This window comes from Artemia franciscana, chromosome 10, assembly GCF_032884065.1.
Source record: "Artemia franciscana chromosome 10, ASM3288406v1, whole genome shotgun sequence".
NCBI lineage: Eukaryota > Metazoa > Arthropoda > Branchiopoda > Anostraca > Artemiidae > Artemia > Artemia franciscana.
Genome location: NC_088872.1, coordinates 35424834 through 35451338, shown reverse-complemented (window position 1 = coordinate 35451338; position 26505 = coordinate 35424834). Strand labels below are relative to the sequence as shown.

Sequence of the window (26505 nt, the reverse complement as noted above, 5' to 3'; positions counted from 1 at the left end):
AAAGTTTGAAAATTGGCTTCCGCAATATATATCTGTATTATGGTAGTTAATACAGTATTCGCTGTATTTTTTTTATCATCAATCATGCATCAAATGATTATTGACAAAAAACGAAAAACCATAGAAAAGAAAAAGAAAGTTCGGACAAGAAAAGAAGTTTTAACCAGTGAAATGGCTGAAAAAGTTTTACTCGTTGGAACTTTCTTTTTCTTTGATACGATTGCTTTTTCTTTTTTATCTAGCTTGTCTAGTTAGTGTGTTTTTAGTACTTATACACGTCAAATGGTTAATTGAGTTTCAAGTCAAGTGAATTAGTCTACTCATCAGACTTTCATCAAGATGAACGTTAGTTTTTTAACCCATTAAGGCCTAAGAGAAAAGGGCAGAGATTTTAGTTTTCCTTTTCACCTGTTTCTTCTTATCACATTAGTAAGCCAAAAATAAATTTAATGATGTTTCCTGTTTCTGGTTTCCGAGGTCCGAGATACAAGCTGTCCTACTTATAGGACAGTGGGCTCTTTTGGCATCAAAATATATACGATTCCATCAAATATGTTTTTAATGCCAAAGATTTAATTAAATACAAAACCAAAACAAATAAAAATTTAGTGTGGTAAGACGTAAAACAGTCAGTGCACAAAGTATCGTCACATTTCTCACATTAGCTCAGTGGTTTTTTCTTGGAGTTTTCCCCTTGGCATCGTCATTGCTTTTCATGCTTCATTAGGAAGTGTCCTATTCTACCATATTGTGTGCTGACTGGTGGCATAGAAGCTGGCTTTCCTTCTAGCACTGAAGGAACTTGTTCCTCTCTTCCGTAATTGGTTTTCAGAAGGGATCGCATTACCTCCAGTCTGAAATCTGCAAGAGTCTTTTCCTCTTCTTTGACAAACACCGTGTTGAACAGTATCGACAACAGCCATGTCTATTAAGCACACTGAACAGAGCGCAATACTATGTCTTTCCTCTAATAGACACAGTATACTTGCTGACAAGCCAGTTATGTCAATCAACTTCACCCATGTACCAGTTGTATTGCCTGGGCAGATGCGGCTGCTATGCTGCCGTGTTTCCCATCTTTCCTTTAGATCAAGGCTGAGATGGCTGTCCGCAACAGAGACCACGTTGTTATCCCGACATTTTACGACCAGTATATTGTTGGCTGCATCAAACCAATAATCATAAGCTCCTCGTTTTCCTTCTTAAAATTTTTGACGGAAAGGAGAGTGCACCTTGCCAATTTGTTTTCTCTAACATTCCCAATCGCTCGAAACCCAGCTCCTTTCAGATCACACAAAAGCTGATGACTTGTAAAGAAGTTGTCAAAATATACCTCGCGGCTGTTGACATCTTCAACAACCTCCAGAAGTCGTGTCATGACTCCAAACCCTAAGCCCTCTTAAGCAGCCGAAAATGGAGCACTAGGCTTCTTCCCCAAGTAAAGATGAAACTATAAGCAGTAGCCATCTGAAGGGCATAGGACCCATGGTTTAAATCTGAACTGAATGGGCTTCCCTTGGATAAACTGCTTCAGGCTATCCTTCCTGTAATGTTTCCTAATCACTTCGTTGATGGACAGATGCTGAGAGAAAATTTCTAACTGGTTAAAGTTTTCGTTAAAGGTTGAAGAAGGGCTTCACTTTGAAATCCCGCTGATCTTTGAAGTTTTGAACTGTAGCGTTATCCACGAAGTAAATGTTCTCTTTTTTCCTCATGAATCGATTCCTGCACATTACTTGCTTGACCAAGTCAAATTCAAGATCTTCATCGACTGACCAATAAGATCTTTGGGAATACAATCTGTTGCAGGCCGAAAAAATCAGTATTCCCACGACCATATGGATTTCAGCAGGTAATGTAGTGAAGTTGAAGTTTTCCTTAGAAGTAGCATATCTAACCGTTTCACGAGAGGTCAAAAAATTTGTTGTCTTGAAACAAAGCCAACACCTCTACTGGTGTGTTCCTTCTATTGCTTCTGGGGGTTTCTCTAGTGCCTGAGCCACTCCCTCGCCCAAGTTTGGCCCAGGGTAGGTTATTTTTGTTTCCTTGATTTAGGGTTCACGGCTTTGTATTGCCTCTTCTGTAGCCCACCTCCCGAAGTCGATGTACCCTATTTTTCTCTGGGAATAATGTTGTTGATGTCTTCAAGTTGTCCTTCTTCAAGAGGACCTGGTCTGAAATCTACTTCAACAGTTACCGGGACGTCATTTACAATCGGAGCTGCCGTTTCATCGTCATTTCCGTCATCTTCATCAAATGCTTGATCGGTATCAGGTGGATTGAAAACTAGCCTGAATATCCTCACATGCCAATTCATTGTCTTCTAGGAGGTCTCGAGCTTCGCCAAGTGAAATGCAGGGGTTTTGTGTGTTCATTTTCAGAAAAATGGAAGACGAAAAAAAATGTATTGAAAGATCTTAAAGGTATTTTTTCCATTGCGACTAATAGGCTGAAGTTGAAGGATGATAAACAACCCACATTATTATTGTTATCTTACTATATTTGACCAAAAAAGGGAAAAACAGATTAATAATAAGAGAAAAGAAGAAAAACCCACTAACTAACAGAAGATTTCACATGGATATCATAAGAAAACTAAACGCACAAGTGAACGGAAGAAAATTTCAGAGAGAATTGTGACCGAAACCAAAAACGCCTAGATTAAGTTTTCCCCAATTCGTAACAACAGAAAATCAACCAAGGAATTTCACTAAAAAGTCTCGAGGGCAATTAGCACTAAAAAAAAACTACCCTTGAAATTTTATGTGCTAAAAGTATCCCTTAGAGCCCACTACCCTTTCAATATGATATCAACAAAAAAGCTGTTACACTTTAAACTTGCTTTTTAGGTTTTTTGTTATCCAGGAATCCGGTTAGATATAAAGTTGTCTAACTTCTGTCAACGTCATCTCTGTCTGGGGGGGGGACGCAAACTATTTTTCGCCGAATTTTGAAAACTACGTTGTGATATTATGCTAATTATGGCCTTAATGACCTCATTGATCTGAAAATGAATAATCAATTGGCATTAAAAAATTAACCTAAGTAGCCTGGTTACCAGTGAAGCCGTATTCACATTTTAAGTTTGGCGATAAAAAGGACTACCCTTAAATAGGGACTGCCCTTTACTAAACTTTAAAAACTTTAAACAAAAAACAAAATTCGTAGTCTCTGTCGATGTAAGTTTCATTGAAACTGGATAACTCCGATATTAAATTGGAGGAATTTGAATGATTTTACGGAGATTTCCGGGAAAGTAGATATCGGCTATCAGTTTTATGTCGTTTATTCGGATCTCTTGTCCAAGCTCTGCAAGGAATGCAAGACTGCCCAATCAACTCCGAGTAGATTGCCCACTCTCTCTCGTCTATAATAATCTATAATAGACGAGAGAGGATAATTCTTTCAGGTATTTTATGGGCTTAAGACGTCAAATGGTGAAAAATTCTAGTTCTTAGCATTGCTCGCATTAATTTCTTTTCTTTTTTACTTTGAAACATCATTTCTTTTTCCTCGTGTCCTCATGCATCGCGCTTGAGGAAGCCTTTTTTTCTACATTTACTACAACTAAATTTCTTGTTTTTCTTATATCTGGAGTAAGATATACTAATTCCAAGCAAAATCCTTTAAAAACAGGTTTATAGTGCATCCCTGAAAACATCTGTGAGTGCGGCAAGTTTTGTTGATGTGTAATTGCGTGTGTTTATTTACTCATTGCCTCCTGATACATTTGATATAGAAAATACTGTTTAAAGGAAAGGGGCATCAACAAGCTCTTCCATTCCTGAGTCATTATGAAAACTACTGTTCATCAATTTCCTATTATCCTCTTTTAAACAGTCATTTTTAAGACATTCGGAGCAAAAAGCTAAACTTTTGTGAAAAAGGATAAGATTAAGTGAGAAGGGGGCAGCCTCTCTTATATACGGAATAATCTATATTCATTTAAGTGCTATTTAAATTTACTATGAAGAGGACGAAAAGGTGGCATTCCTCTCACATATTAAATAATTTCAGTTCACCTTAATTCTCAATGTGCCAAATAAAGCTCACATGAAGAAATCTTGTTAGTCATTGTATAATCAGTATTAATGGTTGAACTTTTTTCTTACCACTAATAATGTCTTATATCTAATGCCACGTTTTTTAAAGCAAGTTTTAGGAATTAAAAAGCCAGATATGACGATATATAGTGAAAAAGATCCTGTTGGATTTTAGATTTATAGTTCAAAATTTTGCTAGTTTTGTTCCAATTTTAAGTTTTGAATTTGTTATGTTTTCTGTTTTTTTTTCTCTCTCTCTCTCTTTGATACAGTTATAGGTATTTTTTTTTGAGGTTATCTCCCTCTTTCGGTTGAAATTTGTTTTTCCTCCCTTTTCTACTCCTTAAAAGTTTTTTATTCGATTCCATTGAGTCCAAATCAAGTTAAGAAAAGAAAGAATCAGTCTGTTTGTTTCCTAAATTGGTTTTCATTTTTTTTTTTATATATATATTCTTAATCTCTTCTAGCCAAAGAAATTGTAGCTGGTGAAGATTTGATTGATGATTTTGATTTGCCATATAGGCCGGAAAAAAGCAAATACAATTGGTCGTCGAGTAGAAAAACTTCAAAGAAGATTCCTCTCACTAATCTAGTGATTGTTTCTGACTTGAAAAATCCAAAGCCAAGTTCATCTAAAGATTGTATTGAAGTGAGGGCCGGAGCCACCAAAAGCCGACCTTTCCAAGATTTCAAACCATCAAACCATTCCCAGCGAATCAAACCATTCCCGACGTTTGACAAATCAAGAGTAAGTATGAAACTTTTGTCAGTAGGGATCTCCTGATCGCTTTTTGCTACTTCCATCAAGCCCATTTCTGTCAGGTAGAACTAGCGGGGTTTTCTAATCGGTTCACTAATATTCAGAAGGCTGATCATCTTTTATATATAATCTGTTGAAAAATTCGTGTTGAAAAAATTCTAAGTGTTGAAAAATTCGGTAGCTGAAAAACAGATACACCATTTGTTTGGTCCCATCAGTAACGAGATGCTACTTGCCTATCCATCTGCTAAAAAGTAGGTAGTGAAGACCACTGGCGGATCCAGGGGGCTGGGGGAGTTCGGGCCCCCCAAGATTTTTCTGGTGCCCTTATTCCTTGTTTTTCTTCTGTTTTTCACTTTTCTTTTTAAATAAATCTGTCAATTTTGTCAATTGTTAGCGCCCTTGTTATATTGCCTCCTCCTCCCCCAAGATTTTGCTTATTGGTGCCCATGTCATATTGAGCTCCCCCCCCTCTTAAGATTTTTTCTCTAATATCTGCCCCTGATGGAGAAAACTAAGTACAGCTTGGACATGGCTCATTTGTTCACTTATCCTTCTATCTAGCTCGTTTTGCACTTATTCCTAGTTTAGTTCCTGTTTTCAACGAGTCTTACTTCTTTTCTCAGGACTTTTCATTGATTCAGTCTGCAGCGTTGACTTCGCTTGTTTTTGGCACCCAATCAAGACAATTTCGTTTTTGCACCAAGATTCCACGGGCTACCTGTTCGCTCTTCAACGGCAAATATTGAAAAACCGTTGCCTATTTAAAGGAGGCTCGTAATGCCAACCTTTATTTGATCCGATTCCATAGGATTTGCGGGGATAAAAAGAAGTACAGTATGGGGTGCTGATCGCCCTCAGGTCAAATGAGCCCTCCTCAAGGTTTCCGGGGCCATAACTTCTATTTGAGGTGTTGAAAAAAACTACATTTAAGACATATCGTTCATTACTACTACGCTATATTAGCGCGTAGTTCATGGAAATATGGTAGACTAAATTTTATTCAGTTGAAATATGTGGAATTTTGAATTCAAAGTTAATTTAAAATGGTGCTTTTTAGTGTTCGTAAATCAACTATGCAAATAAACTGAAATTGCTTTCACTTTTCGTGTTAAAAACAACAACAACAAAAAACAAACAAATAATTGAAACTTAACAGGCAATTATATTAACACAGAAACTCAGTTTCATTCTTTTCTTCTATAACCCACAATTGAGATTTAATGTCAGTTCCTTAATTTGATAGTGACTTTTTTGTGTACTTGTCATGTTTTTTAACTATCTGACGGTCAAGGTAAGATCAATCGTTTGTATCGAGAGAAAGCATGTAAATGAACGACTGAAAATAATTCTTTTGAAAAATTGTAAATGCCTTTCATCCAGCTGCGTGATCTGCCTTATCTGATCATTTCCGCTTGGATATGTCAACATTAAACTGATGAATTATATGCAAAGGTATAAGCCGAAGCTGCTTTGACAAACTTCCGCGTCTAATTTGGTTTGATTAACAGCTAGTGAAATTTATGCTGCCATTCTATTATTAAAGGCTAGTTCACCGTCTTTTTGATTAAACGGTTCTTTTTCTTTTCGAATAATCCCTCCAACATCTAACTAGGTTATAATATTGCAATTATTCTGGGATAAAATCTGTTAACGTTCTTGCTTCTAAAACTATTTTTAATCTGTATTTTTTTTAAATTTAATTATCATAAATTGTTTCTCCCTTCGTAGCTATTAAAGCACTAATTCAGTTCATCAATTACACATATTCCTATTTCAATTAACTCTTTACGGCCCAAGGCAGGTCAAAGCAGGCCTTTGAGAAAGATCATGGCAGGCAAGAGAAAAGAACTTTGAGCTAGGACTTTCCTGCTACCCAGAACAATTTGAGCTTTTTAAATTAAAAATGAAAACGTTGGGTAGTTAATAAATATATCGAGGGCGACTTTTTATGTCATGTTAGAAAATTTTGGCTTTCGAGGTAGGAGGTAAAAAATATTGTTTACCTTTTAATTTATTTAGGGATTGCAGCTTTTTTCTTCTTAAATGTAGTGATACATGCCCTCAGAAAATTGCAATCCAGTGATGCATTTCAATTTATCTTTAAAATACATGTGAAAAGCTAAAGTGTCCTGTGTTACTCAAGGATCCGTGATGACAAGCTTGTAGAGTACAAACTTTGTAACTTTGCAATCATACCCTTGGAAACTCTTATCTTTTTTCCTGCAAAATCTTTCATGATAATTAGGAATGTTTGCTTGTACGTGCCTATTATGCCGTTTCGATTAATTTTGTCCTCTTCAACTCCTCAAAATGTGTGCACCTGCCCATTGGTCATGGCCCTCCTCCGGTTTTATGTGATGAGAGGAAACCTTTCAAATGACCTCTTTTGACCTGAAATTGGATGATGATCTTAGGATGTTGCTTACTGCTGCCTTTTCGCATTTATTCTTCGTGAAATTATGCTCCTGCGTTAGATATTTTAAACAATCGGATGTCCTGCATAGTTTGACACAACAATCTGTAGTTTGTACTTCTAAACAGAACTGAAAAAGAAACAAAAACATTGTGGGCAAATGTAATTTTGTGTTTACATCAGTGGCGTAATTTTGTCAAAATCCCAGGGGGGGGGGGAGTCGGCGCTAATTTTCCAGAATCAGATGAATAGGACGGCAGACACTGAAAAATGAGCCAAATAATACCATAAAGGTAAAGATAAACAAAGAAATCTGACATGTTTCTGCGGATGCTTGAATTATGCAGGCTTATCTTAGTTTTGACAAGATTTTTGAAGAAACTAAATTTCACCGTGGTGAGCAAACTGGGGTTTGAGAGAACGCAAATCAACGTCTGGGAGGGATAGTTGCCCCCCTTTCTGCCTCATAGCAAATTCTGTCCTTGGTTTGCATGTTTTGAAGATTAACAGTGAATGGTTTCTTTCGTACGTTTATTAGCTCTTTACCGATGAAATAACTTTTACAGCTCGATTATATTTAATTTATTCATCAGGTTTGTGGAAGGTCGGGCTTCGCCTATAGAGTAAAAAAATAGTTTATGTTGAAATATCATTAAGGTCGTTCGATTCTTTAAAGAATCACTCTATCTCGTCTATTACAAGCTTTTTTAGTTTATGTGGCAAAACTGTTTAAAACTAATTGAGCGTTCTTACCATAAACTTTGGTAAGGGATCCGAATAGACGGTAGAAACCAAAAGACGACACCTACATCACCAGAAATATTGAAAATACTATGAAACTTCTCTAGTTTTGTGCTAGAGATATAGATATTCAGATATAATAAAAATTACATCATTAGAATATGTTTTGTTTTTTTATTGAATGGAGCAGAATTATTTTTTCAAAGTTCAAGAAAGCGCAGTCCCTAAAAATGTTCTAGTATACCTGCTTGAAAAAAATTAAAAATCAGCTCAAAATTAGTCTCATTGTATAATTTGACAGCTTTAGAAGTTTTCTGTTGTGCTAACTGCCTTGATTGAAATATTCGCAGACACAGGATGTGCATTATTTATGATGTACGTACATTGATTAGACAGCGTTTTGCTTAACATTTAGTAAGAGATTATAGGTTTCCTTTGTTTTAAACTAGCCTTTCATTATCTTTTCGAACTGTTGACAATCTAAAATGCCCTATCCCCTTGTATCCCTGACCATGGAGCCTTTCGAAGGGGAATAAGTGTATTGTAATTCCATTTTGAAGTGTATTTTGTATTGTATTGAATAATAATAAACTTCTTCTTCTTCTTCTATCAATGTAGACCAAAATTGCTTCCGAAGCTCCCTGTGGTGCTGAGAAAATTTGCCAATGGGTGCTTTGTCTTTGCGACTATCAGTCGACGCTGAGACTTGCAAAATAACATTTGGTATCAAACATCCTTAAAAGATATTTTTCTTTCTAAAATTAGACTGAAGATTCACTTCGTATCTAATAAACCTTTCCTGACGAGTCAGGTAACTGTAATATTAATACCTGGGTCTATTTTTTGTCCCGAAATATCGCCACTTATGAAGAGTCATCTTAAAAAATAAATAAGTACGCAATCTACAGATGATAAATATATCACTTTCGTCAAAAATTTCGTCTTAATGACTCCTCCCTGGCTGCCTCCCTGTTACTGATTAAACGATCATTTTAGGAGAAACAGGATCATTTAAAATCTAGTCAAGCTCAAAGCTTGAAAACAGACAAAGAGTGGAGAGGGACTGAGTCTGTGGAGGTTGAATGTATTATATGCTCAGAGATGCTGAATAATGATAGAAGACAACTTCCATGCAAGCATATTTTCCACGACCAGGTTTGTCCAATTATTTATGATGTTTTCAAGTGTTGTTTAGCTCAGATGATAATTATAAAGAGGAAGATTAACGTAGTTTTTTAGATTTTTGAAAACGGCCGTATTTTTGTGAATATCGTATTTCGAGCCCCTCTTCGGAGCCGGCGGATTTGCTTTGTAAATACTCATGTTGCGCTTTTTTAAAGTGAAATTTTTATTTTTGCGAGTCAGCAAAAAGGATAAATAGAAATGCCCATATTTCTTTGTAAGCACAAATAACACCTATCTAATCCCTAATCTGACAATAGTCACATGATGCTACACAGAGGATATTGGTTTTTCCAGAGCACTTACAATTAGAGTTAATAGGTCTTCAGATGCTCAAAGAGAATAAACGTTATTTTTTACGTCTTGTGCCTGAATCCTAAATGCTTGTGAGATATCTCATTACAGAGATAGTATACAGTTACGAATCTTACACGTAGTTTGGTGGGTATAACCTGTTTTACCTCACGGCTAGAAATCTGAAAATTTCAGGAAGTTTTTTTTTCGGATCGGGGTTACGGAAACTCAGAATTTATGTTTCAGCAAAGGGGACAATCCCTTTTTTCTGCAGTCCGCCGCGAAAAAGCATATGCTTCAGCTGCTTTCTTTTTTGTGTCAGGTCTCTTATAGGTTCTTGGGCTTAAAAACAAGCAACATGTAAAACAAAAGGTAATTTCTAAGACAGTGAAACTTGCTCATACCTCAAATGAATATTTTGGCCATGCACCCATGGTCCGTCCTCAGAATAATACATAAACACATTACAGTAAAACTTAAATTAAACTAAAAAGCGGCTTTTAAAAAATGTTTAATAATCATTAATAGTAATTTTCGGTTTTAGTTGTAAAATGTGCATGTCACTATAAATTTTAATTCATTTATCTGCGTTTTTCTGTGAACGGCCCATGGATATAAGGTTGAAATATTAATTTGAGATTTGAGCAAGTTTCCCTGTCTCAGATATTTCCTACTGCTTAACCTGTTGTCCGGTTTTATGATGGAAAGCCAGTGTGGTCATCGTCGTTATTTGGCTCTTTGGCTAGTTGCAAACAAACAAGGCAATTAAATATCATTCGTCATGCTTTACACTCTGCTACACTAAAAATTTATTTTAAGCACCCAAGCCTTACAAATTTGAAATGTTGTCCATGAAAATCCTTTTTTTCATTAAAAAAAAAGTGTGGTTATTGTTCCTGCACATATCATCTTAGTACGGTTGAATAAAAAATGGGAAAATATTTTTTCAAAAAGGTTAATATAAAAAGTAGGTAATTGAAAATTTTAAATAAAAATATAGTAGAGATTGGACGCATGTTTAGTTTTAAATGAAGCTAGGATTCAAAATACATTAGTTCAATTGTTGAATTTTTTTTCTGTCTAACCAAGCTGAGGGATGATAAAAAACTTGCTACTGTAAAAAGCTCTTCTTAACTCATTCCTCAACTTGGTTGGATAGGAAGGGAATCGTTTCCATTCATTCCTTAATAAAACTTAAAAAGTGAGGATAGAATCCGAATGAGGCTTTCTTAATAAAACAGGGCTTTACTGTGCTCGCGACATTGTCTTCGCGTGCACACTTCGTTTGCGATTATTTTAGGCAAAATTTTTTTGAGGTTTCTCCGTCATGTGGTTTTTTTCAAATTGGTCCAAGTCGAAAATTTTTGGAAATTGGCTTTTAAAAAATGCAGTCAAAAAGGAAAAAAGCTTCAAAAAACGTGCATTTACTTTCTTGTCGGCATTTAAATGTCAAACAAATAACAAAACAAACATGAAACTTCATTTTTTTCATTGAACTTCATTTGAGGGAGTTATTTTCACCTTTCTTCATACACTATTTATATTCGTGATTAATAAATAAGTCAGTGAATATTGTTCCGTCTCCTGATAACCTGACCTTTTTCTACATACGTCGTGTGCACGGGAACCGCGCGATAACTAAATTACCCTTATCCTTAAAATATCCTTGGTAATGAAGGCTGATAAATAAAAACACTAAAACGAGTGATTTAGATTAAAAATATAAGACAAATAGTGAAGATATCCAGATAATCTTCCAATGCAACCCAATGTTGAGGGAATTGGGGATCTGCTCTAAAATCATTCTAATGTCTCAATAATTTCATGGTAATTGTTTGACATAAAGAGACGGGAAGTGTTAGGCAATGTTATTGAGTCATCCAAATCTTCTTCACCGATAAAACAAACAGAGCAAAGTATGAAGCTTTCTACTCTTAAATCTTAGATTAAATAGTGAAAACCATGAGGCACTACTTCTTTTGCTCTTCATATGAATTTGTAACGCGTATAATTGGCTTTCAAAGGTGCATATGTATAATTTTTTTCGCTTAAAAAAAGTATTCTGCAAAACTGTATTGAAAGAATCGGCTTAATTTCAAGGTGTAGACAAGACGGCCCTAGACCAATCATCAAACGCTTAGAGCATGTTTCTTGTCAATTTTCATGATTTTCTTTTAATTACAAAAAAATACGCATGGTGGAAGGTATTGCGAAAGAACTTTCATTTGTCTAAGAATTCAATTTTCAGTATTTTATGGCTAACCATGCACAGGTAGGAGTGCCTCGAATGGATTTCAGAGCATTGGAATTAAGTATGTTAAGATACGGAAAAAATGGTCGTTCTCGAAGTTGGCTGAGGGTCTTGAGTCCAACTTTGAACGGCATTAGTTATTTGGCACATCATAGCCATTATTCTGACCAAATTATTGCAAATTTTTTGGGTCCTTCCTTCAATGATTTTAGTACATCTCAGCCCTTTCATATAGACCGTATATCCTTAAATGAGTTTTGGTATGCAAAATGGTTCGATGTGTTTAAAAATTCTGTTAGCACATGGCCGGCTAACTTTTTTGAAAATAAAGATGACCTTATCTCTGCATAAAAAAATCCACCCAAATAGCAGATTAACACAGCTTATTACAGGGCATTTTTTAAATAGAATTGGGAAAGCTGACTCTCCATTGTGCTTGTGCGCTCTAATGGAAACATGTTGTCATCTTCTATTTGATTGCCCTGTTTATTGTAGAGCACGTATAGTAATGGAGTTCAAATTAAGTGAATATGAAATAAGTGGGCCGTTTCCTTTATCGCTGATAATTAGAAAAAATAGAGTTCAAACTATTGTCAACAGATTTTTATCTCGCACGAAGAGCTTTTACTTTTAGTTAGTGTTTATGTTTTATTTTCAGTAGTCTGTATTCTTTTTCTTCTTTTTTTTATGTAGTGTGTACGTGTTTTTTTTGTTTTTTTTTTCTCGCTCTCTGTGAAATACATATTTTGGTTTAATTAGAAAATAAAGTAAGTATATAACCTGCCTGAGTCCCGAACTTAACGCGTCCATGCCAAACCGAAGTTTTTAATTAATTTGGGATTCAACTGAATATGGAGTTTTTCCATCAAACTGAACCAAACTGAAAAGACTTGTCGGTCTAATGGAATTCGAACCTTTAGTCAAATCTTTGTGATAAGACCCGGCGAAAGCTATTGCGGAAGAATCCTCGTTTGTCTAAAAAATCAATTAGTAAGTGGCTGGTTGCACCGCAAAGGTGCCCTAGACTTAATCCCTAAGTGTTTTCTTCAGATAAGGAACAGTGCATATAAGTCCCTCTAATTTTGGGTAAGCTGAATACTCACAGGATTTATTGATGATAAATTATCAGAATGATAAATTTTATTCTGAATATATTTGTGTGATGTTGTATTGGATTTATTGTTGTTAAATAGTTGTTCGAAGTGTAGGTTGAAAAGCAGAGGAGTTATCACTATGGTCCCAAACGTTGATCAATGAACAAGGAATTATATTAAGCGTTTAAGAAAATTGGTTCCCTATTTGACTATTCACTCTTTTGACTAATTACTCTTTTTGACTAAACCTATTTGACTAATTACTCTTTTATTGTTTTAGTGCATTGTTACTTGGCAAAGACCAAACCTACGTGTCCTATATGTCGATTGTACGTCTTACCGGATGAAGAATACCCGACACTACAGTGATTCTACCTTCCTCGCTTGATATTAGAAAGTGGTAGAAGAATTGCATTATTTTCTTATTAGTAATACCTTTTTATAGAAAGCGTTCATTTTTTCTTTTACGTTCTTGTTTATAAAAAAATATGTGTTAATTCATTTTCTAGCTTGGAAATGCTAGAACTAAAAAATCATATTGCTTAATGCGCAGTGCCACAAGACGGGCCATAATTCGCACTAGTCGTTGTTCGCGGATTTATTCTGGTGCCTTAGGCTGTGTTCAAGGCTTAGTTCATTTAGAATGTGACTTATCAGCCATTGCTATTATAACCATGCCACTTTCTGCTTCTTCAAGTGGAAATAAAACAAAATATGATTTGTGTGTTTATTTGACAGCTAATTTTGTCCCTAATTTTCTGCCTTTTTTCAATCAAAATTATAGTTTCAGAAGTAGAAATTAGTTTATTAGAATAGAAATTAATTTATTAGTTCAGAACTTATTCTCTAAGCTACTGTGTTTTTCCTAATCCTTGTGGGTTTTACTTCGAAAAACAAGAATATCCGACTAATTTACACTAAAAAAGCCCTTTTTTCATAATAATAGATAAAAGGAATTTTTTGTTTACTTAGAAATGGTTTGTGCCAGGTCGATGAAACTTTCATGAACGGTTGTACAGACCAAATTAGGGCCTAGAAAGGTGTTTTTCTAGCGAAAACCTTGATAAAAAAAATTATTCGTAGCGATATAAAATAAAAAATTCTTAGACAAAACCATATTAAAGACCAGCCTTTCTACTTGTGAAACATGGGCTAAATTCAATGGTATCTATTTCATTATGTATAATATATATGAACACCATGTATGTTATATATATAAACACCAAATATAAACACTGAGCTCTGGTGTTTTTGAGCCCGTGCCTCCAGCGCTTCCTACTTGTCCGGCTGCAAAGAATTTATCGAATACGGGAATCAGAGATATCTGTGACAGAATCTTGTCCCCAGGATTTCTGCAAAATTCTAAGTAGTTTTTTTCCAAAGCTGAGACATGATCTAACTTAATCTTGTAGGAGCTTTGTAAACAAACCCCAAAATTTAGGGAAAGCGCCTTAATTTATGCTGTTCGTTTAATGGAAGTTTCAACCGCCACCACAGCTTTCTTAAACAGGAAAAAAATCCTCTTGTCTACTCTTGTTGTTTATGTACTTAGAAAGCTTACCATTCCTTGCAGAAAATAATAACAAGCAAGGCACAAGCGGCTTTTTACATGTATGTTGAAAAGAAAGCGTCGTTTTTTATCCTTTATATCTGTGTAATTTTGGGCCTGTTGTTGGAGAGGATTCGCTGAAAAAGCTCTGTAGCTGTCATAAAGGGTTTACTTTTCAATATTATATTTGTGAAATGATAAACCGGTGGAAAGTTTCCAGAGGGGGAGTTTATGAAAACCCCGATCAGGTATGACCTTAATGGACGTGTATAGGTATAGCTATACTGAAGCTCGAGGGGTCCTTGGTCATTAGCATAGCCATAGTTAACTGGGTTATAATATACGGGATTTTCGGAAAGATATATACCTAAATAATTCTTTAACAACTATGAAATAGCTAAATGAGAAGAAAACAATAAAGATATAAGTTTCATGCAATAAGAAAGGGGGTTTATAAGCCCTCCTCCCCCTGACTGTGCCTATTTTAATATGAGTGTGTCTTTTCTACATATTTTCGTTTTATATGTATACCTGAGCAATAAATCCATTTTAACCGATGTTAACATGTTTCTTTTTCTTTAAGCTATGAAATATTCTTAATTAGGGTCATATTTATCTATGGTTGTCTTATATTTTACCATCACAATAGGAAAGGTTGCAAACGTACGCTAAACTTATAAAATAAAGTAAAAATAGTCTAAACTTGTTTACAAACGTATAAATTGGATTACAATACGCATTTTTAAATTGATTGTGTAGATGTGAGAATTTGTGAATATGACTCTACACAGGAAACACTTCTATCACAATATGGTTGCTTAGGCAGCTTTTATTTTGTAGCCTATTAGATTTTCAGTTTCAAAATTATTGAGGATGCATAGGACTAGAAGCGGGGGGGTTGCCAAACATCGATTATTTTAAAGAACCAAAAAACTGGAAATGACAATCTGAGATAACTGCCTTCCCCCTTCTCTTTCTCTCTCCTCTCTCTTTTTCTCTCTCTCTCTCTCGATATTTTTTTCAGGTTAATGGAGGAATGGATTAATATTTGGTCAAATTAACTCTGCAATACGAAGCCCCCATGGGTAATATGTTCAGGTACACACGCTGTAATTTGTCGCTTCTCTACATTTCCACTAAACCTGACGTTCTCCCTCGGAAGCTGGTTTTTGGTAAAAAATAGGACATTTGTATTCGGAACTATCAGTATGTCGTGCCAAATTTTTTGCTCTTCTAGGTACCAAACAGTCAGAGTCGTATTCATGGGGAGGGTTTCGGGCCCATCCCCTTCCAGATCATAGATCCTCTCCCCCCCCCACCACCCGGGTAAAAGTTACTACGTACGTGTCTGTAAAGAGTATAAGTTCTTCTTGGCCTTGCAAAAAATTCTAAAGCTGTCTGTTTAATTTTTATTTTCCCCTTTTTCTATACTGCTTGTAGCGCTAGTGCGATTTTCTTACTTCAAAACAAATTGCTTCCTTTGGAAACTAATTTAAAACGATTAGTTAATTCTTTTTTATTTCTTTTCTTTCATTTTTTCAAGACATACTTCCATAAAAGTAGAAAAAACATATATTAAACTGAAATATGTATGTAATTTAAAAAAATATAGCCTATTTACAATGTCATCATGTCAAGTTCATGTTTTGCCGCTTTTTAGTATTCGAATTGGCAAACCTCACTCAAACTGACTCACATTACTGGCACTGGATTGAGGGTGACGTTGTGGCACTATTACCGACTCTTAAATTGGTATCACTATCTATTCCAAATATCCGAAGTCGCCCTTCCTTCACGTCTACCGCAGTAGCAAGCGTCTCGTGTATTCTCAGCTATCCAGGATAAGTATCTCCCAACACGAGTATAGACTCCTGGAAAACCAGCTCGGCCACAACCTTGTCCCCACGATACAACTCCTGAAAATTAATTTGTTTTAGTTGTCAAGGTGCTGCAATTAGAATACGAAAGCACAGGGGACACAGTATTAGATATGTTAAATCGTCTTATATTAGCATGTAAATCTTGTATTTGAAGGGTTGGGCAGACCTATCCTTTTTTAGCTAGAAGTTGTTGCATTTTCAAACTGGGTGCGTATTACATCAGCCTTCGCACCAGGAATTTGTTAATATTAGCGGTGTATCCTTGCGGAGAGGCAAAAACCACAACTATCAGGACCTTTCTAGTGGGAAAATATAAGAAAAAAAAGACCTTTACTTACGTTGCTTACAATTCTTGAACAGTACCGGGACGTTGCAGAGGGAAAAAAAACTTCTGGGAGATCTTCTGAAAACTCTGATAGTGTATTTGTATCAGAAAAGTTACATCGACCTATGTTTGAATTACAGGAGAATAAGTTTCGGCTACACCGCTCGCTAACTACAAGGTATGCTAATTCCATTTAAAATCCCTGGTTCTCCCTAGATAATGTTTTCAGATGCCAACAGAGTTATTTTCGAAAAAGGTTAGGGATGGACAAATCAGATTTTTAACTCGCGTAGAATTAAAGACTGAAAAATGTTTAGATTTACAAATAACACTAGCGACTAGTTTTATTGATTATAGAGCCGACCTTTGATTCAGATAATAAGCAAGGGTTACTGAAATATTTCCTCTGTAAGGTATTCCAGATAATTATAGTAATATAATTATAGTTATATTAAACTAGTTAAATCAAACTATATAGTTACATTATGTTTATATCGAATAAATGGTATGGTCTATGAAATGAATAAAGAACAGATAAGCCATGTGTCAAAGTTAGCTAATAGATCTGATGATGTTTTTTGGAGAGGAGGGGATAAATGCCTAAAGTAAAATCGGGGCACAAGATGGTGAAGAGAAAGTATTATCTGATTTATACTCTGCAAACAAACCTGGAAAACTGTAAAACAGTGTCGAGGAGTTTAACTATGCCCATGCTAGTCATAATCAGTAAGATACATGGCTTGGCTCATAGATAAAAACGTATTTGGCCAGTAGGAGGCGATGTCCAGGTTTACCAAGAGGTGTAAGTCTTCTATTAAACTTCGATTATCACTCGCCTTTGAAAAGTTTTCTAGGGGCGGGAAAATAGAGATCAGCGTAGCTAGATACGCAAAGAAGCATGGGCTTTAAAGAAAGGAGATTTGCTAAATATTTTCTAAAAAATCGTCTAGGATTGTTTTAAGAATAAAGCTTGCCAACGAGGTGCTCAAGCTGACTCTTTCTGAACGGAGTGGTTCTATCCCATCCAGTATACTTATGCTTAAAAGCAGTTTATGGATCTTGGACAGGTCTCCAGGACGTGCAAAGGCTGTATACCTAGAATACAGCCTTATATTCAATACAGCCTCTACTAAATACAGCCTATACACTAAATACAGCCTCTACTAAATACTCTGCTAGATAAAAGTCAAAGCAACTAATTCCAACCTGGGGAATGGTTCTGCACGTTGTAAACGTCTTCAATGGTTTATGTTCACCAGTTTAAGCTAACTTCAATTTTAAGTTGTGTGGATTTTTAACGTTTGCTAAATTACTTGGTACTTTTCCTTTAAACTTGCCCGAAAGACTGTATTGCTTATGATTCTCTGCCACTAAATATTGCAATGCTCAAAACTTGTTCGTGCATAGAAAATTATCACAAGTGTCGAAGTTCCCAATTCATTTCGCTGCTTTACTTTTCATCTGTCGTAGCTTAATGTCATCTAGATTTGATTTATGCTTTTATTTAGTCTAACTATTTTCCTATGAAAAAATAATAACAGCATCTAGTTCATTGCTGACCCTCTGCGAGGGTCAAAAGGTAATATGGTAAGAAATATATCTGAAAGGGAACTATCAACCCCTTTTCCTACATTTATTAATAAGCTGAATGGTTACTCACCAGTACCCTCACTGGCTAAAGCCTAGACTTAAACCTTGTATTATCCCAGATTGTGGAAAAAAAACTATTGGGTTACAACATATTTACACACTTTAAAGCTTTTCCTGCTCAACATTTGTTACCTTGTTGGCATAGAATCTAAGAATTTTATTTTATTTTTTTCATCCTTATTCTTCAAGTCGTGAAGGCGAGTAAAAGCTGTACCAAAGTACAGGGCCACACCCAGGATTTGACTTAACTATATTAAAGGTCTTATTTCGCCTTAAAACCAAAAGCTCTGTTTTTTTTCACATGTCCATGTAATTTACACTGAAGCCTGTGTCAAGGGCTCATATTTAACGAGAGGAGGCTGAGGAAAGGGAAAAGCTATGTGCTGGCCGAGTGGATTGGTGTGCTGGATTCAAAATCCTTTGTCTGAGAGGACGCGGGTTCGAATCCCAGTGTACCCAATTTTTCAGTTTGGGACGAGGGTTAGTGGCGTGACTCTGTAAGCTTAGCCAGAGTCGACCCAACTCTAAATGGGTACCTGGGGAAATCTGAACTTTTTTTCGTTTGGCCCTAGATGGTTGGCTGACAAGAACGTTCTTTGGCAATCTGTCATCCTTCTTTTTCCGAACGTGCCCTAGCCATCTCAATCGTTCTCTCATTATAGCCCTGGAAAGCAGGATTGAACGTACATTTTTCGCACGGCTTACTGTTTGAGATGCGATCAATCAGTCGGGTACCAAAAACAATATGAAGGTAATTTCTCTGGAAAACCTCTAGCAAATCCTCCTCTGTCTTCCAGAGCGCACAAACTTTAAAGCCATACTTGACCATTGTCATCTCTGTAGCTTCCGATACTCTATTCCTGGTTCGCAGACTTATCTTGGCATTCTTCCAAAAAATTTTCAACTATGAAAAACACCCCGGGTCTTTGCTAATCTACTTTTAACATCGTCACTGCACCCACCGTCTTTATTAATAATACTTCCTAGGTAAATGAAGCTGTTCCATTCATCGGCATTTTGGCTACCCAACATAACTTCTTCACCTTGACTTATTCCCAGTCTTAGCGAAGAAGTCTTCTTAACATTTTCAACCTATTCTAGCACCATGAACTCTCAAAATCTCCGAAAATTCATTCATTCTGATAATTGTTTATTCTATAATTTTCAAATCATCAGCATAATCTAAGCCTATGAGAGTTTACTTCCCCAATTGAGTCCGTGTTCTCCCATTGCCTTTGCTGTGGTCCTAAGGATGAAATCCATCAAAATAATTTATGCAAACACGGAAAGAACGCAACCCTGCTTAAGTCCTGATTTAATACGAAACCTGTTACTAACTTCATTTTCTACCATACCACAGCAATAGTCTAATAACTTATTTTCAGACTAGTCCCTTTAGGCAGCAGACTCTTTTCAGTCAAAGTGACATAATGTTAGGAAAACATTAAATTAAATAAAAATCCATGTCTAGCATTTTTCAATTATAAACGTATTTGTTTGTTAATAGCAGTGCAACTCATTGTTTAATTGTACAGCTTTTTTTGTGGTTAAAATTTCAATTACCGCAAGCGTCCTCGCCGACGGAACCAAATAAAAAGTGCAAATATTATAGGTACATATCTTATTCAATATGCAATCTTGAACATTGCAGGATTTTACGTTTCTTGTCGCTGCTTTCACTGTTGAATTCCATGTATTAATCCCTGTGGGACAGGAATATTTTCCTCTTCAGACCGCATAGAATTGCACAAAAATTGCCTACCAGTCAATTTGGCTTAATTTTATCTTATTCGGTTTTTGTTTGTTCACCCCACATTATGCTATTTATGGGAAAGTAAGTTTGACCCCTCTAGGATTTTTTGCCACTTGTCTATTATTGCGACCACACTCAAGAAGTCAAGTGAGGTTAATTAAAATGAAATATACCAAATATAACGAAAATATAATACTTTAGTAACAAAATTATGGAGACTACAACAGAGAACTATGGAAAGCAGGCCGCCCAGAACGAATTATATTAAATATCTAACCTAACTAACTCTATATATTAAATATATAATTAAAATATACCTGCATAGTAGTTTATCTCACTGGGACTAAGCTAATTATCTCCCAATTACGACAGAGAAGCCAACTCAGATCAAGAACTTGAGTGTGGTCAATATAACATGCAAGTGCCGATTTTTCGAACTGGTGTCAAAATTTAATTTTCAATAAATATATCAAGTACATCTTTTACTTACCAATTATGTCGATCTTTCTATCTGCTGCATCATAATGCAAAGGTCCTCCACTATCACCCTAAAAATAAATTTCCTTGTAAGTATGATTAATTAATGTGAGTCTCATTAGCATATACGCTGTCTTTATAGCTGTTCGTCACGGATTCCATTCAAACTTTTTTTTTTTGCTCCATGCTAAGGTCGAGTACACATCCTTGACATGTCAAATACCCGATATGTGAACTTGACATTCGGAATAGGTAGTGCCCGTCTGCTGTTTAAAATAGAAAAATTAAGATTGTAATCACAGCATTCTTGAATGTCCCTGATTTTACGCTGACTACGTGAATTATAGCCAAATCCCTGACAAAACTAGCAATAGACTTAACGTAAGAAAAGGAGTGGTAACAAAATCTAGAATCTGGGCACCGTTGAGACAGGAAAATGTCAGTGACGCTGTATATATACTGATCCGAGAATAAAAGAAGTGATCGAAGGGCCACACAGGCGCAGCGTCAAAGGTTCATTCTAACAGCAATTTTACTAAATAGAGAGAAACGGGCCTTTGGCTTATTTTCTTTTTTTACTGATATTATGCGTTGTGAGTCTACGTAAGTAAGAGTATAAGCCTATATTAGGGGGTATTGAGAAAGAAACATGTAAAGGAAGCACAACTCTTACTTGGCAATATGCAGAATGATTGCAGTTAACACATTTCGACTGCAGCTACACTATACTTCATCCCCAATGCCCCCCTAATGCACAAATATAGAGCCCAAATTATATATTTCCCTTGCATTTTGCCATGTCACGGAATCGATTGGAAAATGATTTCTTATTTCAACCCCGTGCACCCGTAAATTAAATCAACTATGATGAGGTCAAGAAACGGAACATATTTATTATACTATCTGTTTTTTTAGCCGTCTTCACCAGCTTTTAGTCTCCTTCCTCAAGTTTTTTAGATCTTCGACCTTTATAAATGTAGCCTGAGTTGCCTCTTTCTCCTCTCAACAGTCGCCAGCTCGGGCATTCAGTCCTTGCAAATATGGCCTGAGGTCACTCCCTCTGATCGCCATGGTAGACAGTTCAGGTCTTTGGCCCTCTGTATGTTTGTTGTCATATATCCAGTTCTCCGATTTTTCCAGTTTTATAGTCAATTTTATTCTTATGGCGCCACAATTATTCGGTAAAAATCTCACGTTTTTAGCTTGAATAATTTAGCTACAAATTCAACGGAAACAAAGGCAGACAGACACATGACTTAATATCCATATATCTTTCAGGTTTTTGGGAGACTATATGACCTCCATGGTTATGCCATGAACATCTAAACGGAAAAGACAAACATGAGAATAAAGAGCACCAATCTAAAAATAAGGGAGGCGTCCGCATAGTCTGCGTATCGGCGCAGTATCGATAAAATTGCGAAAGTAAGCCTATTTTATGTAGGAGAAAGTTTAAAAAAAGGAAACATAAGATTGATGCAAAGGTTAAATAAGACTTAGTTGGCGTGACCGAGCCTATTATAAAAACATGTAAAATAATAAATAGATAAGTAATAAATAAGTACCAACTAATGAAACTGGTTGAAAGAACAAAACGAAAAAAAGATATATAGTAAAAAAATGATATACGTGTATTTACACTACATGCATCAAGTCCCAATTAACAAAAACTTTTTGAGAAGAAAACCAGAAATAAGTTAAATAGCCTTTCAACATGTATAAAAAAAAGACTAGAGAGAAGGATGGACAGAAGTAAAAATCTGTAAATAAAATGATTAATGGTTTATACCCTTGTGTAACTTGCAATTCTACGACAAGTCCACAGCTGTAACTTGCATTGAGAGGACAAGATACTTATCATTGGTTTTGTTAGTTTCAGGTATATGGATTCACTAAACCAGAATTATAATTGCCTAGGTTTTTTCTTAGAAACTGATCTAAACTTGTTTAAAATCAGGAAAATATTTTCTCATGTTTTTCGCATCTTTTCCACAGATTTTTCAAATCTAAAAAAATATGCAAAGTCAATTCATAAACGTATTTCGATAGATGAGTAGAAATGAATCTTGACTATTGAATAATAGAAGATTATCCTTTTAAGGCGAAACCTTAAAATCATAGGACAGCAGAAAAATAAAGTACCAAAAACTTGCAAGCGGAACATAGACCTAAATAGAAGTTTATTTTAAGCTCGTAAAAAGGAAAAGAGAGAGGGGAAAAAGTCGATTAAGTATCTGTTTATTTAACTCTTGTCAAATTTACACAAAAATAAAGGAAAAAACTGAATCAAAGTAAGTAGTAACTTACTTGGCATGCGTCAAGCTTGCCATTGTCATAACCAGCGCACATCATGTTTTCTGTTATGGCCTTTGTTCCATATTTGGAGCTTTTGCAAGCTGAGTCCGAATAAATTGGCACGGCCACTTGACGAAGGACCGGTGAAATTGGACCATTTTCGGACAGTCTTCCCCAGCCGATCACTGTTGCATTTTCATGGGTGTAACTTCGGTCTAAAGATCAAAATCCATAGAATTTAAAAAGGTACTTAACTGTTATAACAACAACACTCAAGAAGTGAAGTTAGGCTAATCCTAATAAAATATGCCTAAGCATGATGAAAATAAAATATTTTATGGAAGATACAACAGAGAATTATGGAAATCAGGTCCCCCAGAACCCATTACATATATAGTTTCTAATCTAACCTAACCAAAACACAAACTAAAATATTTAATTTTTATATACCTACAATGTAGTGTATATACAATATATCACGCTAAGCTCAAATAAACTACAGAAAGAAACCGCTTCTGTCTACCCAACAATTTGAGTGTTGTTGCTATAACAGATTAGTACCTATAAAAGTTCAAACTATTATTTTTCAAAATAATGAGGAGCTTGTAAGAGTTGGATCTTCTGGTTTGACATGAGAAGACAGAGAATAAAAATACTATCGGACAGATGTTGTATAGTTTGTCAAATTCATTAAAAAGCAGAAAATTTCAAAGAAAATTACATGATTAATGTAATTAGTCTTTACTGTATCATGATTAAAGCTGATATTTCTCTATAAGTGATGTTTAATCAGTAATTTTTGTGCTGAGTCAAGTCAAAATGCAGATTGTACAATATAGACCTTGGTTAGCTTGCGAGGTCCTACCAGGTTAAGTAGGCTAATTGACTTTAAGCAGATAGGCCTGATTGGGATTGAATTCTTCCTATTTTGCCCTCTTGCCAGTTTTAAAGTAATTGGAAACACAAAATATGTAGCAAAAACGAAGCCAATTACTTCTGATAATAAAATAGGGTACTAAAGCTGAGGATCTACACATCTGTGTTAAGAGCTCTTCCCTTTGGAAAAATGCAAACAGTTAAAATTAACAACCGATATAAGAACAAAAACATTTGGAGACACTTCTGAGGAATTCGAAATTAATCCGTTGGAAACAAGAAACAGTGAGCTCAAATTTGAAGTAAAATTGCGACTGCTTAGAGCTACCTTGCAAGATTGTAGTTTCAAGTGTTAAAGAAATCCAGAAAAAGGTGTTCCCGAAGTTGGAACAAAACTTAAAAAATATAAAATACCTAGATCATTGAGCTGTCTTAGCAACACGTGATCACCCTACAAAACTGTAAACAAGGAGCATTTGTAAAGTGGTATCTAGAGATGTAAACAGATCATTATATGTTACCCTGAAAGAAGAAGAGCCTGCATTTTACCTAACTTGATTTAACAGAGGTTGTTATAAAAGCTGAAGGGTGGTTCACACTCAACTCTTAAAGTGGAATAACCTGAACAGATTATGACTTGGAGTCTATTTTCTTTCAGCCTAAAGAAAACTTAGGAAGAACTTTTAAATACATTTTAAAAGTTAGTGCTACTTCGGGTTAACGACAAAATCTGACAGTGTTCTAGTATGTGTGTTTATTTCCAATAATATTTTATTGTCTCATTGTTTTTGTTGTGTTGCGCGTGCTTTTTCCATGTTTAATTAATTAGATTGTTGTGGTTTATTATGTGGCTCATTATTCAGACAATTATTAGGCTCGTGACGGTAGCCTATATTATTTGTGTGGCGTATACAAAGTATTTATTCTTGGTAAGGGACAAATATTGTTCTTTACACTGTTCATTGTTCTAGTATTAAATCAAATAAAAAAAAAAAGTTCTTTCAACTGTAAGTAAGAAGCAACATTAAAACTTAAAACGAACAGAAATTATTACATATATAAGAGGGATTGTCTCGTCCTCAATACCTCTCTCTTTACGCTAAAGCTTGACTTTTTGTTCCAATTATCTAAGAATTACTCCTGAAACACAAGGGCCATTTAATTAGAATAATAAGTTTTTTTTAAAAGTTCTAAGAAAAACTTTACCATACAGAGTGCAGTATTGAGGAGGCGGCAATCCCTCTCAACTACGTAATAAATTTCGTTCTTTTTAATCTGTGGACAGCAGATAACGAATATTCTTCTCCAACAAAGAATTCTTGACGGTCGCTCAAAATAAGTCTATAGGTGAATAGTTTCACGTATAAACTAAGTGTAACCAAAATTTCAGAATACTTCATTTTCAAATGTCGTTCTGAGAAAGATGTAGTAATAAAGCTAGTAATAAAGATGTAGTAATAAAGATGTAAGTAATAAAGCTAGGGTACAAAATCAATTATTCTAAGAAAATTTGCCCATAACTAAGTGATTTTTTTTTTTTTTGCTCCTGGATGTGGACTGTTTTGTTCGTAGAGTTAGTCTTTCTGTAGAAATTTTTTTACTTATAAATAGCCTCATTAGAACAATTTTCTTTTCTTTTAATTTCGTATTTAAAATTGACTACATATTTTCTACTTCTTCTTTCAGGTACTTCTTCTTCTTTCACCATCATTCTCAATCACAAACTAGAATTTTTGGTAATTTATATTTTTGGACAAACATCATTAATTTTCTCACTTCTCTCTTCTGTAAACTCTCATTGTATCTTTTTCTATGGGAAAATATAATTAAAAAAAATGGATATATACGTGAAATGATGTGCAGCCTCTGATTAAAAATACATGTAATATAAATTTTATCTCTCCATGAATTAAATTTAGTTTGGTTTAACCGCTGATATTAGACAGTTAATTTTCAAAAATCGCTGTAATTCAAGAAGTGTTTGTCATTTTTACTGGCTTAAAATTTCGCGCAAAAAAAAACAATCGTGTTTGCTTTATTCATACTGGCTTAAAATATTCCCAGACTTTTAACCATGAGGCTATTTAATGCATCTAAGCATAGTTTAAGAAATATTAGTTTTAAAAAATATAATTTTTGTCTTTTCTTGGTAAATGGCACTTCTTTACTACGGAATTTACAGCAGAGTTATCTCTCTTTTTCTCTTTGGTTTTACGTAGAAATGGACTGTTTCTTTATGATAACATGTCTCATTCCTGTAAGAGTAACTGTGCTTCTACTTTGTGTTGGCACAGTGGAATGGCACAGTTAGCAATACCAGATTAGAGGTTAAATTATCACTGCCACAAGGACAAGATTGATCGATAGGTTTTGTTACTTGTCCCTGTAAATAAATAAATTTAAAAAAAAATCAACTGAAACGTTGACATAACGCCCTATGCACCATAAATGGCTCTGAATGATCATGATCCTATCCTTTTAATTGTTCTTCTAGAAATAGCAATTAGAAGAGATGAGACATTCCGTTAGGTAGTGTTTCAAGTCCACAAATTTTAAGGTACTGCCTGTCTCTCTAGCAATGGTGTCCCAAGACCAGCCATGTGATAGCCAAGCAAAATACTGCTACTTGATATAGACCTATCAATTATGACAAAATTACAATGTATAATATATAAAAAAAAATAACATACCTGCAACCGGCAGGCAAGCGGGAGACACAGAGCGAGTAAACTGCACGGGTTCGTTGAGTCGCAACAAAGCTATGTCGTTATTGAAAGTTTTTCTTACAAACTGAGGGTGTTTTATTAGTCCAGATAAAGTTCGAATAATTGCTTCTGTTGCTTCTTCATTGGTGAGATCATGACCTCCCAACAGAACTTGGAGTTGTCTTGGGTCTACGCTGGAAAACAGGAAGATAAA

General features: G+C 35.2%; 2 protein-coding genes across 4 annotated transcripts in view; one reads left to right on the top strand and one right to left on the bottom strand.

Moving 5' to 3' along the window:
• Positions 1-14887, top strand: part of LOC136032124 (uncharacterized) — a 153206-nt gene extending 138319 nt beyond the window's left edge. The window contains exons 25-27 of the mRNA XM_065712292.1: positions 4511-4791; positions 8957-9115; positions 13062-14887. Of these exons, the coding sequence (XP_065568364.1) occupies positions 4511-4791; positions 8957-9115; positions 13062-13169 (548 nt within the window). The 3' untranslated portion in view covers positions 13170-14887. The remainder of the gene's footprint in view (positions 1-4510; positions 4792-8956; positions 9116-13061) is intronic.
• A 944-nt stretch (positions 14888-15831) lies between these two features.
• Positions 15832-26505, bottom strand: part of LOC136032125 (trypsin-1-like) — a 60412-nt gene continuing 49738 nt past the window's right edge. For all 3 annotated transcript variants that reach the window (XM_065712296.1, XM_065712294.1, XM_065712295.1), the window contains exons 5-8: positions 26277-26485; positions 22723-22925; positions 20429-20486; positions 15832-16246 (exon numbers count right to left, since the gene is read on the bottom strand). In XM_065712296.1, coding sequence (XP_065568368.1) covers positions 16089-16246; positions 20429-20486; positions 22723-22925; positions 26277-26485 — 628 coding nt within the window. In that variant the 3' untranslated portion in view covers positions 15832-16088. The remainder of the gene's footprint in view (positions 16247-20428; positions 20487-22722; positions 22926-26276; positions 26486-26505) is intronic.